This window comes from Gobius niger, assembly GCF_951799975.1.
Source record: "Gobius niger genome assembly, chromosome: 20".
NCBI lineage: Eukaryota > Metazoa > Chordata > Actinopteri > Gobiiformes > Gobiidae > Gobius > Gobius niger.
In genome coordinates, this window is record NC_136871.1 from 22,266,560 (window position 1) to 22,280,839 (window position 14,280).

The 14,280-nt window shown below is 40.7% G+C and overlaps 1 protein-coding gene across 1 annotated transcript; it reads right to left on the reverse strand.

Annotated features, from left to right (window-relative positions):
- Positions 1-3,815: 3,815 nt before the first annotated feature.
- LOC306979827 (myosin heavy chain, fast skeletal muscle-like) lies at positions 3,816-14,073 on the reverse strand (the record flags this gene model as incomplete). Its single annotated transcript, XM_079578957.1, has 39 exons — positions 3,816-3,871; positions 4,167-4,298; positions 4,375-4,470; positions 4,846-4,950; positions 5,047-5,217; positions 5,311-5,436; positions 5,564-5,767; positions 5,843-6,151; positions 6,228-6,352; positions 6,462-6,627; positions 6,705-6,888; positions 6,968-7,164; positions 7,242-7,360; positions 7,428-7,554; positions 7,628-8,017; positions 8,085-8,175; positions 8,257-8,402; positions 8,474-8,650; positions 9,477-9,719; positions 9,786-10,041; positions 10,107-10,243; positions 10,325-10,448; positions 10,638-10,755; positions 10,835-10,922; positions 11,001-11,071; positions 11,166-11,469; positions 11,545-11,715; positions 11,796-11,945; positions 12,025-12,143; positions 12,239-12,377; positions 12,437-12,540; positions 12,626-12,724; positions 12,797-12,860; positions 12,934-13,026; positions 13,092-13,203; positions 13,294-13,321; positions 13,405-13,561; positions 13,632-13,775; positions 13,870-14,073. The coding sequence occupies 39 exons, from the start codon at positions 14,071-14,073 to the stop codon at positions 3,851-3,853; spliced, it is 5,811 nt and encodes a 1,936-aa protein (XP_079435083.1). The 3' UTR covers positions 3,816-3,850.
- Positions 14,074-14,280: the final 207 nt, after the last annotated feature.

Consider the following 14,280-nt stretch of genomic DNA (forward strand, 5'->3'; position numbering starts at 1 on the left):
TGTCATCTCTGGATCTGAGGAGGAGTAAATAATTATGTGGTTTTGTTTTACACACAAGAAAATGAACATCTAGGGGCTGCTGTGATGACAATGTCATGATGTATTTTCATACATGCTCAAATAAATAAATAAATGAAAATAAATATTTTAAAAAGAATAAGTGCTGCTGTTTTGACTGAGTTGATGTGGTTTCAGTCTCATTCAAGTCCACCTTTATACAACATATTATATACACACACACACACACGCACACACACACACACACACACGCACACACACACACACACACACACACACACACACACACACACACACACACACACGCACACACACACACACACACACATACACTGCGTTACAAATTATTATGCAAATTGTATTTTTGTGTCAAAAAGGTAAAAAAAATAATTTATGAAACTCATGGATGATATTGTGTCTCGGAGCTCTTTGAATCACTGACATTAATCTCAGAGACCTGGGATAATTAGTTTTCAGGTTAAGCCCAGTTAAAGGGCTAGATGTAAGTTAGTCATTTTATGCTCACTACTGCCACCTCAGGTCTTATGTGTAACTGCACCTTCTATATTAAGCTCGTGCATGACTGCACTTTGGACCCGAATTAACACCTTTTTGAGTGACAGAGCAGGATTTTAGAGGCAGTTGTGGTGAACAGGTCTGAGCTCATTCTACACATTAGGACATTGTTGGAACATGTAGGGGGAGGAAAATACTTAGTTTTAACATTTTTAAACTCCGTAAGGGAAAAACTTCTGAAAAAGGGTGTTCCACTTTAATATGCAGATCATCATTTTCAAGCAATATGGGAAAGAAAAAGGGTCTTTCTGCTGATGAAAAGTGTGAAATAGTTGAATGCCTTGGACTAGGTATGAAAACCTTTGATATTTCATGAAAGATTAATCGTAATCATTGTACTGATAAGAGATATGTGGATGATTCAGAGCACACACAGGTTTGAGCAGATAAAGGCACAATAAGGACAGTTTCAGACAGACAAATACATGAGATGAATAGAACAGATGCGACAAAGCAGCAGACAGGTATTTGAAGCTGCTGGTGCCTCTGAAGTCCCCCGAACATCAAGGTGTAGGACCCTCCAGAGGCTGCAGTTGTGCATAAACCTTCCGGCCTCCCCTAAACTGTTAATTGAAGCTGAAGAACAGAAACGGCTGCAGTGGCTCAGAAATACATGAAGACTCATTTTCAAACAGTCTTGTTCACTGATGAGGCCGTGTAACCCTGGATGGTCAAATCAATGGAGTAGTGGATGGTTGGTGAATGGCCACAATGGCTGGGACGTCAGAAAGGAGGGGGCGGAGTCATGTTTTGGGCCAGAATCATGGGGGGAGAGCGGGTCGGCCCCTTTAGGAAAAGAAGAGCCGTGCTTTCCTGAACAAAATCATCTTCATGCATGACAACGCACCATGTCCTGCTGTAAAGAATACCTCTGCATCACTGGCTGCTATGGGCATAAAAGGAGAGAAACTCATGATGTGGACCCCCTCCTCCCCCGACCTCAACCCTATAGAGAACCTTTGGAGCCTCAACAAAAAAAAGTTCTATAAGGGTGGGAGGCAGTTTTCATCCAAACAGCAGCTCTGGGAGGCTATTCTAACATCCTGCAAAGAAATCCAAGCAGAAACTGTCCAAAAACTCACAAGTTTAATGGATTTAAGAATTTTGAAGCTGCTTCACACAAGGGCTCCTATGTTAAAATATAATTTGACCTGTTAAGATTTTGTTTGATTGAAATAGCTTTTGATTTCAGTAAATATGGTAAACATGACCTCCTAATGCTGCAAATTCAACAAATGACCATTTTCAGTTAATTACAAGCTTTGAAATGTATTGAAACGATGAGTTGCATAATAATTTGGAACAGTGGATTTTGAGGTTTTTACTACATTTAGTTTTGGAAAAAAATACTGTTATCACTGGGAGATTTTTTCAACCACATTTAAATGATCCTCAACCTGTTAAAGACATGAAAATGATGCTGACTCTCATTTGAGTTGACAATTTAGAAAATCTTAGAAAAATGTAATTTGCATAATCATTTGGAACGCAGTGTATAACAAACACACATATAACACACACACACGCATGCACGCATGCACACACACACGCACACATATTCTTCATATCATGTATTGTTTTGTGCTCTTGTCAGACGTCAGGGCTCTCTCAGATCTTCCACCAGAGCCTCAGTCAGTGGGGACTGTGTGAATCTTGTGGACAGTCCATGCTTCTCCTTTAATGGATCAAGACTCTCTGCCCACTGACTTAAAACTGCAGATGGACCAGTGGCTGAAGTCGAATCAAGGTTGCAGATTAGCAGTATTGCTAAGAGCAGAGGTTTTCAAAGATTTTCACTACAGGAAGTACCACACGAGAAAAATGTTGGTTTTCTGAGTAGCACCATTTAAACCCATTACATAAACTAGTTATATTCATGTTTTATGTTCCAATCCAACAGTCATAAATAATATGAATGTGTTTAAAACATGAAGGAATAATCAGATTATGGTCTAGACAGAGCCTCTTCACCTTTGTACTCCTAAAGTCAAAAGTTTGGAGGTAACGACAGCTTTAACTGCGGGGCGCCTGCTTTTGGTGTCAACAAGCAAACTGCCATGAATGTTCTGAATACTTGTGTGTGTTGTCCCGGCAGTCCCAATATACATCAAGCTTCATAAACGGTTTGTTAGTTAGACAGTAAACTGTGTGACAGTCCCTTATTATGGCACCAACTGTCTGACAGGGAATCTCCAGCGAACAGGTGATTACTTCTCTGTCTCCAGATTTCACTTGCATCGTCCCAGGGCACTGGCATTATTTTTAAACCCTTTCTTTAAATGGCCTTGGTGTGCTATGTGTCCTGACAGATGAACTGAAGACAAGGCCCAACTTGCGGCTTGACCTTCCTATGTCAAGTGTTTGTTCCCCTCTGCCCGGTAAAAAAGGGATCAGGTTCTATGATGTCTAGTTGTTTGCATAGTTTCCTTGTTGAAAGATGATGCTGAGCTGCCAAAGATGAACAGAGGGCATTAGCAGTGGTGCACTGAGAGCTTCACACCCAGTCGCATAGTTCTATATGTTCAATAAAAATGTGATACTTGACACTCTTATGCTCGTGGTTGTGCTTATTAGGAAGAAATACAAATATAGCTGTCTCCTCCAGTGTTCTCAGAGCTCAGCTGCCTGTGAGTCTTATTGTGGAACAGCCTTTGATATAAAACATGCTATTCCTTGGAGGTCCCCCTCAGCCAAACAAAAGGTCACGTATACTCAACACAACAAGAGCCCCCTTTGAGATTGAGGGAAGCAGAGGTGCTTCAGGACTGCGCAGTAGCAAGGGCTATTACTGTATTTCATTCTTTCATATTCTGTCATAAACTGAGCGTAAAGGGTAATTATTAGATATGTGTCCGCTCAAAAACATAGCACGACCTCTATAAATCTAAAAAATAATCTATCGTACGTGATGTGGTTGCAGTAATGTGTCCACTGTCATCATAGCTACGTGTTGACATAAGGCAGCACATGCTTAAAAAACTATAAGTTCACCAGGCTATCAGAAACATTATCACCACAGGCCAAAGATTTACAGTTATGGTAACCTTAAGGACGTTCCATTAACTGTGAATGGTTGACACATGGTGCAAAATACAGCTGTTACTTTATTAAACATGATCGGAGCTTCTACATAAAAACAAACAAAAAGAACAAAAAGAAATGCTTGACTTATTGATGCTGAAATTTATTGTTTGACACAACAGAAAGCACATATTTTATGAGTTCTTGTTTCTGCAGTTTTGATGTTTTCAGCCACTCACTCTTCAGCATCCTTTCCCTACAAAAATACGAAATTGATCAGAACATCTTATTTTTCTACAAAGAAGCAGTTTACTTAACAGCACAGTAATAGCACAGTAATAGGATGGGAGTCATGTAATAGGATGGCAATAAAGTGTAATAACATATAAATATAGCTGGGATTTTCGGTGCAATCGTGTACTTGATCTCCTGCTTTCCCAAGTTACATTACTATTTACCTTGTATTCAAATGTTATTACTGTGCAGTAAGCAAAACAACCTATATTCAAATAATAGTGATAAAAATACTGCGAAATGTAATTGTACATTACCCTGACAATGTCACGACTCTTGGCCCGGAGTTTGTTGACCTGGGACTCAGCGATGTCGGCGCGCTCTTGAGCCTCCTCCAGCTCATGTTGGACCTTCCTGTATCGGGAGAGGTGGGTGTTGGCCTGCTCCTCCTAGAAGCCACAGCAAGAATAAGTCTTATTACTCATGCATTACACCCTCGGTAACCTCACATGACCCTGTACTCACAGCCTCCTCTGAGTTACGCTTGTATGACTTCACTTTGAGCTGCAGTTTGTCCACCAGATCCTGAAGACGAGTGATGTTCTTCTTGTCCTCCTCAGTCTAGAGGCCATCACATTTAATATGAGTAATAGTGAGTTTTATATTAAATGTGATGGCTGTTTTTCTTTTTAAACCATAAATCAACAGAAACAATGCACAGCAAATGATAGGACACACAAGAATTATGTAGTATCTTATCATTCAAAATGAATATTTACTATACCCCTGAATAAACACCATGCTAGCAGCATGCTAGAAATGAACACATACTGGAGTCTAATTAAAGTGGCTTTCTTCAAGATGTGCTTTGGTAAGTCAGACAAGTCTTTGGACGGTGATTCATGCCCTCTAGAGGTTTAAAACGCACCTCACATCCAGATTATTTATGTTAATTTAAAAAAAGTTATAACACAACTGAAGCCAGCAATGATGTACCTGGTAGGTGAGCTCTTTCACTCTACGTTCATATTTGCGAACACCTTTAACAGCCTCAGCACCACGTTTTTGCTCAGCATCAACCTCAGATTCCAGTTCTCGCACCTATTTCGAGATGACAAAAATATGATCTTTTATTTGTTTTGTTTTTTGTATCACCTATGAGATAATGCATAATATAATTGGTGTTATGATTATTACCCGAGCCTCCAGTTTCTGGAGCTGCTTCTTGCCGCCCTTCATGGCCAGGTTCTCAGCCTCGTCGAGACGGTGCTGCAGGTCTTTCACAGTCACCTCCAGGTTCTTCTTCATCCTCTCCAGGTGAGAACTGGTGTCCTGTTCCTTCTTTAGCTCCTCTGCCATCATGGCAGCCTGTAACACAGTAAAGTTACGTTGCAAAACTTACAATAATACATTTTGATGGCAAATAAAATAAAATTAAAGGAAGGTTTCAAACAAACTCACGTCAGTGATTGCTTTTTTAGCCTTTTCTTCAGCATTTCTTGCCTCCTGGATAGCATCCTCAACTTCACCTTGAATTTGGGCAAGATCAGCTTCAAGCTTTCTTTTAGTGTTGATAAGGTTGGTATTCTGACAGTGCGCAGAAATGTAGTTCAGTTAGTCATAGCATTATGTAATTTCCGTAGTAAGCCTTGCTTATGATATTTCTTTATTCAATCTTTGCATTGCATTGCATTTTTATCTTAATTTCTTTTACCTGTGAGTGAAGAAGCCCCACACGCTCGCTGGCGTCCACCAACTCTTGTTCAGCCACTTTGCGGCTTCTCTCGGTCTGCTCCAGAGCAGCTCTCAGCTCCTCAATCTCTGCTAGCATCAAGTTGTTTCTGCGCTCCACCATGGCCACCTGCTCCTTCATTTCATCTTGACTCCTGAGAGCCTCATCAAGATGCACTTGTGCATCCTGTGGCAGACAGTGATTGTTAAAAATCTGTTTATTAACAATATGTTTATACTGGAATTGAACTAGTACAAGTACCTTGAGCTGGCCCTGCACATTCCTCAGTTGTTTCTGGGCTTCAGCGGCCTGGCGATTGGCATGGCTCAGCTGAATCTCCATTTCATTGAGGTCTCCCTCCATCTTCTTCTTGATTCTCAGGGCATCATTTCTGCTCCTGATTTCAGCATCCAAAGTGCTCTGCATGGTCTCGATGATTCTCTGGCTGTTCCTCTTTATCTGCTCGATTTCTTCATCCTTTTCTGCAAGTTTCCTGTCGATTTCACCTTTGACCTGTGTTAATTCAAGCTGAATACGGAGGATCTTGGACTCCTCATGCTCCAAAGTGGCCTGTACAATTAAATACAAGAGTTTGACATGGTTAGGCCAAATTCACTTTAAGCATGAAAATGCACGTTGAAATTACCTCTGCCTCCTCCAGGGCAGTTTGAACTTCTGTTTTCTCAGTCTCTACTGACTTTTTGCTCTTCTCCAGTTCATGGATTGTTTTTCCTGATTCTCCAAGGTGTTCAGTCAAATCAGTGATTTCCTCTGAGAGTGAAACAAAGAGCAGACAGAGTTGAGTTATACCACTTTGTCCACATTTAAATATTTGTTTCATGCAGTTCAATAGCTAAAGAGACAGCATTTATTGCATTACGCTGGAGGTTCTTGTTCTCTCTCTTCAAAGTCTCCAGATGGTCTAACGCCTCCTCATAAGAGTTTTTCATCTTAAACATTTCGGTGTTTAATGCACGAGCTTCTTTCTGAGAGCCCTCCAGTTCGGCTTGGCTCTCTTCATACTTCTGCTTCCACTCTGCAAGAACCTAAACACATTCATAAATCTCTGTCATTTGACGGCTGTAGTGAAGTGGCTTGTTTAACACATTAGTAGAAATCAAACCTTGTCAAAGTTTCTTTGTTTCTTGTCGAGGTTAGCAGCCAGAGCATTAGCTCTCTCCACATCAATCATCAGGTCTTCCACTTCACCCAGAAGTCTCTGCTTGGTCTTTTCCAAAGAGGCACATTTTGCATTCGTAGCTTCAATGGATTCCTCTGCATCCTGAAGACGCTGAGCCAACTTTTTCCTTTGAAGAAAGACTCATTTAAACATTATAAAGACGAAGAATGATAAACACCTGTTTGTGAGAGACCTCACTGACTCACTTGGCCTCCTCCAGCTCCTCAGTGCGCTGAATGGCATCAGTCTCATATTTGGTTCTCCACTGAGCCACCTCACTGTTGGCCTTGGACAGTGCACGTTGCAGCTCAGCCTTGGCCTCCTGCTCTTCCTCATACTGCTCTCTAAGCAGGTCACAGTCATGACGGGACGATTGCAGGCCGTGAGCCAAGGCATTTTTGGCCTAAATGAAAAGAGTTTGCCATTGTTTGAAAGAAATGAAAAGCCCAAACTTTTGTTTAAAATATCATATTGACATACTTTGACTTCCTCTTCAAGATGCCTTTTAAATTCCTCAATTTGGTGTACGTAAGCCTGTTTGCCTCTTGTAAGTTGGGAAACAAGGGACTCTTTCTCTTCCAGGTGACGACCAATCTCCCCTGGTCAAGTAAATTCATAGTTCAAGTAGATATTTCTTTTATCGCAAACTTATTTTGTCTCACTAACCATTTTCTGTGGTCAGTCTTGCTCTTTGAGCACTCATTTCATTTAACTGCCGCACATGCTCATCATTCTTAGACTTAATTTCACTCAGCTGATCTTCAAGGGAACGGCAAATCTTCTCCAAATTGCCCTATAAAACAAAGTATAATGTGATATAATACTCGTCAAGTAAATAATTTCAAAAAATGTTCAGAAAAATGTACTTTAGATTTGGCAACAGCTTCCATGTTACTTGAAAGGTCATCAATCTCCATCTTATATTCACTTTTCTCCTTCTCCAGTTTCTGCTTGACCCTCTGGAGGTTGTCGATCTGCTCTCCCAGTTCGGCCACAGTGTCAGCCTGCTTTTTGCGCAGAGCGGCAGAAGTGGCCTCATGCTGCAGAGTGGATTCTTCGAGATCTCTGCGCAGCTTTTGAAACTCAGCCTCTCGTTTCTTGTTCATTTCAATTTGAACAGAGGTGGCTCCACCAGCTTCCTCAAGCCTCTCACTGATCTCCTCAAGTTCCCTGGAGAGATCCGAGCGCTGCTTCTCCACTTTGGCCCGAGCAGCACGCTCAGCCTCGATTTCCTCCTCCAGCTCTTCAATACGAGCCTAATAAGACAAAAACATCAGCATAATGGAGTACTTATGGATGGGCTCAAAATCACAATAGACTCACCTGCAACTCTTTGATTTTCTTTTGAAGCTGAATTTCAATTGCTTGTTCATCTTCTATTTTACCAAGAAGTTGGCTCATCTCAAAGTCCCGCCTTAAAATGGAAATGAAAACTCATATTGTTAAATCTAGCTATAAATATGCTTTGTAGTTTCACGTATGCATGAATACTCACTTCTTAATTTTCTCTTCGGACTGCTGCTTGTCATTCTCCAGGTCCATAATGGTTTCATGGGCCAGTTTAAGATCTCCTTCAAGTTTTCTTTTGCTTCTTTCCAGATCCATGCGAATCTTCTTTTCCTGCTCCAGGGACCCTTCGAGCTGTTGAAGAAAGTAGAATATTTTTTCATCATTCTATTTTAATAGATGTATAATTGATTGTCTTGACATACATCATCAACTTGCTGCTCCAGCTTGGTCTTGGCCTTGGTCAGAGTGTTGACTTTGTCTTCCTCTGCCTGAAGGTCATCAAGGGTCTGCTGATGGGCCTCTTGGAGGGCCTTCTTCTCCTTGGATAGTTTGACAATGGCTTCATCAAGAGAAGTCATCTCCTCTGTTAGGTTTTTGACCTGCAAAAACCGAGGGCTATTTGCAATTTCATATGCAAAAGAATGCAAGAATACAAGTATAATGTATAATGTCCCTGATTTTAGATTTGTTAGTGACAGTACTGGTAGTCACAAAAAGGAGCAAAAGCCATGGTACAACTTTCTTATTAGACAGTGCTTTTGTTTAACTTGCTCAGACTGTTTAATAAAAGTTACACAAAAGTTTAAGTTAGGAAAGAAAAACTTTTGCTTAACTATACTCAACTTAAATAAAAGTCGGGGCTTTGTTTTTATTTTCATATTGTTATCAGAAAGAATTTACAAAAATGTGGCGAGTGAGCTGAATTGATGATTTAAATTTAAGTAACTTTAAAACTGTAGTTAACTGGCAATTTCACTTTGTGAATGTTGTTCCCGTCAGACCTCAGACAGTGAGCAGGGTTAGTACCTGGATGGGAGACCGTAAGGGAATACCAGGTATCCTAGAAGATTGTGTGTGCATGCTTGTGTGTATGAGTAAGTGAGTGAGTGGTGGTCACATAGTGCAGATCGGCAGTCGCTTACGTCAGTTTGCCCCAGAGCAGCAGTGGCTACACATGAAGCTTACCACCACTGAGTATGGAGTGACATACTCACCTTTTATTACAAAAATAAAGGAACATGGTACTGAGCCATGTCTGGCTTCTTAACTGAAATGTATAGTTTATTCAAAATTGTGTTTTTATGGAGCTGTCAATCATCTAAAAACGTTGGCAGTTTTTGCTGCTATTACTGTATATTTACAGTGTGTCGCCATAGTTACTGACCTTCAAACTAGCTACTTAGCACACATAATGTAGTGCAATACCTTGTTCTCAGTGGCGTGCTTCTCTTTCTCCACTTTGGCCAAAGTGAGCTCCAAGTCGTCAATGTCTTTCTTCAACTCGGAGCACTCGTCCTCCAGCTTCCTCTTCTTTGCAGTCAACTCAGCGTTGATTTCCTCCTCATCCTCCAGTCTCTCAGCCGTCTCTTTGACTTTGGCCTCAAGCTGGATTTTGGATTTGATCAGCCCCTCACATCTTTCCTCTGCATCTGCAAGGGTGTCACCCTCCTGCATTACGGTCACAATCATTAGTTAGTATATATAAATACAGTGGCTAAATTACGTTTCACATACAGATTGAATTTGGAGCTGCAAGTCATTTTTCTCTTGGAGCAAAGTGACCATTTTCTCTTCCAGCTCTTTCTTCTTGGCCAAAGCTTTTGCCAGGTCCGCTTTGGTTTTTTCAAAGTCTTCTTTCATTTGGGCCATTTCTTTTTCAGTTTCTGCACTCTTCAGAAGAGGCTTGATCTTGAAGTACAGCTTCATCCATGGCCAAGTTTTGACATTCATGAATGAGCGGATGTTGTACTGGATGGAATAAATCGATTCCCTGAAACCAAAAGATGGCTTTAGTTACTTTGGTAGCAAAAGTTAACAGGCTACATGGAAACCTACCTTCTCTGCATCATCTTGACAAACTCCTTTCGCATTACGTAACCTCTGCACAGAGCCTGAGTCATTGTGACCAGCAAAACAAGTTTCTCATCTCTCATCTCCTCAAGAGTTCCCAGGAGACCAGCTTTAAAAAACACCTACCAAGTTGTATAAATATCAATCATTCTGCATATTATAAAACAAATATGCACAAATTATATGCAGTATATAAAAAGTACCTTGGTGTGTCCAAACTTGTACTGAGTGTGGTCAACGTCAATAGAGCCCAGGAGTTTCTCTGAGGCCTTTTTGTTGTCAATAAATTGTCCCTCTGGGATGACACTGGCATTCAATACTTTGTATCTAATAAGAATAAGATACGATACTTTATTGATCCTGAAGAAAAGTGTGTTCTCCAGCTGCGTACATAAGTCACTCATAAAGAAGCAGGCAGTCATAAAATGAGCAAGTCTTAAAAACGGTCAGAATTAGAATTTGAAATATTAATGCTACATTTCAGTAACTTCTCTTAATAATGGCAGTGAAAATTACCTCTGCTTGAAGTCTCCATATTGGATCCTGCTTGGGAAGCCCTTTCTGCAGATGCGGATTCCCTCCAACACACCATTACATCTCAACTGATGGATAACCAGGAAGTTCTCCATCAGACCTAAACAAGACAAACAAACAAACATGTATTATGTTAAATTGCATGAAACCACCACACTAATTTAAAGCATTAGGTCTACCTGGAGTCTTTGACTCATTTGGAATTAAACAACGCACAAAATGTGGATGAGTGCTTCTTAAGTTGGTCATCAGTTTGCCCAGATTTTCCTAAAAATATGTTAGAATAATATTTTAACTTAATACAAACCTTTATTTATAGAATGTAAGAGATATTTTTTTACTTACCCTGAATAGAGCTGATACTGTCTGAAACGAACCACCTTTTTTCTTGCCACCTTTTTTTCCACCTCCCTCACCTGTTAAATCAGCAAGTAATCAAGTTATTTACAAATATTCTACACTATCATTTAAGGATTACAACATTATCGCAAATATTCTTATAAAGTTCACCTTCAGCAGCATGGGTTGCATAAAGCAGGGACAGCAGTTTGACTGAGGACTTCTGATAGAGCTGAACCACAGAGTCGTTCAGGGGGTCTTTGTTCTTATCCAGCCAGCCCATAACATTGTAATCCACAGTGCCAGCATAGTGCACCAGAGAGAAGTGGGCCTCGGCTTTGCCTTTAGCTGGCTTTGGCTTCTCAAAGGACTTGCTTTTCCCAAGATGCTGGTCATACAGTTTGTTTTTGAAGGTTGTGTCTGATGCCTTTGGAAACATACACTCCTCTTCAAGGATGGAGAAGATGCCCATCGGCTGTTGACACACAACAATAATGTCATTCAGAAAAAAAATGCTTACATTTTGATATATCGAAACACTTCTTTGTACCTTTTCAATAAGCTCAATGCAGGCAGCCAAGTCCATCCCAAAGTCAATGAACTCCCATTCAATGCCTTCTTTCTTGTACTCTTCTTGCTCCAGAACAAACATGTGGTGGTTGAAAAACTGTTGCAGTTTTTCATTTGTGAAGTTGATGCACAGCTGCTCCAGACTGTTGAACTAGAAGCCAGTATATTGCATATTTTTAAGAAATACAAACATAGTGCAGATCATATGAAATGAATAAAAACTCCACATACGTCAAAGATTTCAAAGCCAGCAATATCCAGGACTCCAATGAAAAAGTTCCTGGGCTGTTTAGTATCCAGCATTTCATTGATGCGGACCACCATCCACAAGAACATTTTCTCATAGATGGATTTGCACAGAGCCGATACTGAGTTGTTGACCTTCAGATGACATAAACCAGACTCAATAAAATAACACAAATTATGAGTTTAATCTAAACCAACGGTGAGGCAGATTTACCTGTGGAACTGTCTGGCCTTTAACCACCATTTCATTGCCAACCTTGACTCTGGGGTAGCACAAAGCCTTGAGCATATCAGCAGAGTTCAGGCCCAGGAGGTAAGCTATTTTATCAGCCACTGGAATATGTGCAAAATAAAATCCCTTGGTCATGAAATCTCACCCCAAAAAAAATACAAATGTCTAATTGCTCCTCTGTAAACACGCCAATCACCTTCATTGCCATCAGGCTCTGCCTGTTCCTCTCGCTGCTTCTGCTTGAACTTCATGTTCCCATGATGCATCACCGCACCGGTCAGCTTGTAGATGCCCAATTTTTCTTCAGCGGTAAATCCCAGAATATCAATGGCAGTCTGCAAAAATAAAAGGTTAATGTGCTTCACAGCTTTGCAGTAAACAAACATTTACTCACATCGGTGGCAATGAATTCTTCAATGTCATTGATACTCTTGACAGTGATTTCTCCATGACTGATCATTGGATAGTCATAAGGGTTGGTGGTGATCAGAAGTGCCTCTGTGGGTAGCAGATAAAACATTGGAGCAACTTAATTTACGCCATATATGTTCTCTATAAATGCATTATGACGTTGAAATCCCACCGATGAGCTCAGGCTTGTGCCCTGTGGCCAGCTGGTAGAAGATGTGGTAGCTCCTCTCAGCAGACAGCTGGAAGGTCACCCGAGACTTCTCCAGCAGATCTGTGAAACAAAGCAGTGAGTGATGGCGCGCCAGGCTGTTATTCAACACCTTAGTCATGCAAAATGTCTTACATGTTTCGATATCAGCTGAAGCCAACTTTCCGGTGGTTCCAAAGTGGATCCTGATAAATTTACCCTTTTTCAGAGAAATGTAGTTTAGTTAAAAAAAAAAAAAAAAAAAACATTGGTTCATGGACAAAGTGCCTTACAAAACGAGATGAGTTGTCATTCCTCACGGTCTTGGCATTACCATAGGCCTCCAGCAGTGGGTTTGCTGCAATGATTTGATCTTCCAGCGACCCCTGTCAATAATGTTTGACTTAGAGCCACTTCAAATGTTCTGATGTCATATTTTTAAATTACATACCTTCATCTTGCTAGCAACCTGCTCAGCCTTCTTTCCTCCAGCCACTGCGATTGTCGCAAAGTACTGGATGACACGTTTGGTGTTGACCGTCTTTCCTGCTCCGGATTCTCCACTAATTAAGCAAGGAAGGAATATTATTAATACATACTAATCATTATCCAATAATGTGATCTATTTGTTCAAAAGAAGCACAAACACTCACGTAATCAGGATGGACTGGTTTTCACGGTCTGTAGGAGAGACATTTGTGAGTGATGCATGTTTATATTTCATGTTGTTTTGTATATTATCTGTACAAATAGAATAAAAATACCTTGGAGCATGAACTGATAGGCGTTGTCAGAGATGGAGAAGATGTGAGGTGGTGCCTCTATTCTCTTCTTGCCCCTGTATCCTGACACAACCACTGAGTCATACACTGGGAGCCACTTGTAGGGGTTCACAGTCACACAGAACAGCCCAGAGTAGGTCTGTCAGGACAAAGAGTGAAAGCATAAGTAAAACTCACTGCTGTTTATGAGCAGATGGTTTTACACTCACGTAGATCATCCACGCTGCATAACGCTCTTTGAGGTTGTACAGCACAGAAGGTTCACTCAGGTGGGTCATCATGGCCATGTCCTCAATCTTATCATACTTGGGAGGGTTCATAGGGAAGATTTCATCTTCCTTCACCGTCAGAGACTGTAAAATGAAAAAAAATATTCAAATGCTATGCTTTACAGTTGAGCAACATACATGTTGCCGTCTTGCATTAATAATAAATAGATGTGCAAACCTTTCCACCCGAAATTTCAACAGTGGCTTTGCCACCTTCCTTCTTCATAAGCTTTCCCTTGAGATACATTTCTGCTGGTTCTGTAACAAAGTATGCTGTCTTGGCATCAAAAGGAGTGTTTTGTGCCTCGATCCTTTCTCGTTCTGGCTTGCGGAGGTATATGGCTGCCGGGCCAAAACACTCCATTTCTGGGTCTCCACTCATGATGACCCTTTAGTGAAGGAACCCTGTCAGTAGAAACATCTATAGTTTGAAAAATATTACAATATTAAAGCTTTTAAACAAATGAGTAAGAATAATTTACCTATTCCAAAACCAAATAGTGGCTGCGTGGACACTGAGCAAAAAGGAAATTGAAGGAAGCTGTGTTATTTTTAATCACACCTTAATATTAGTTTCTTGATGCCAGAG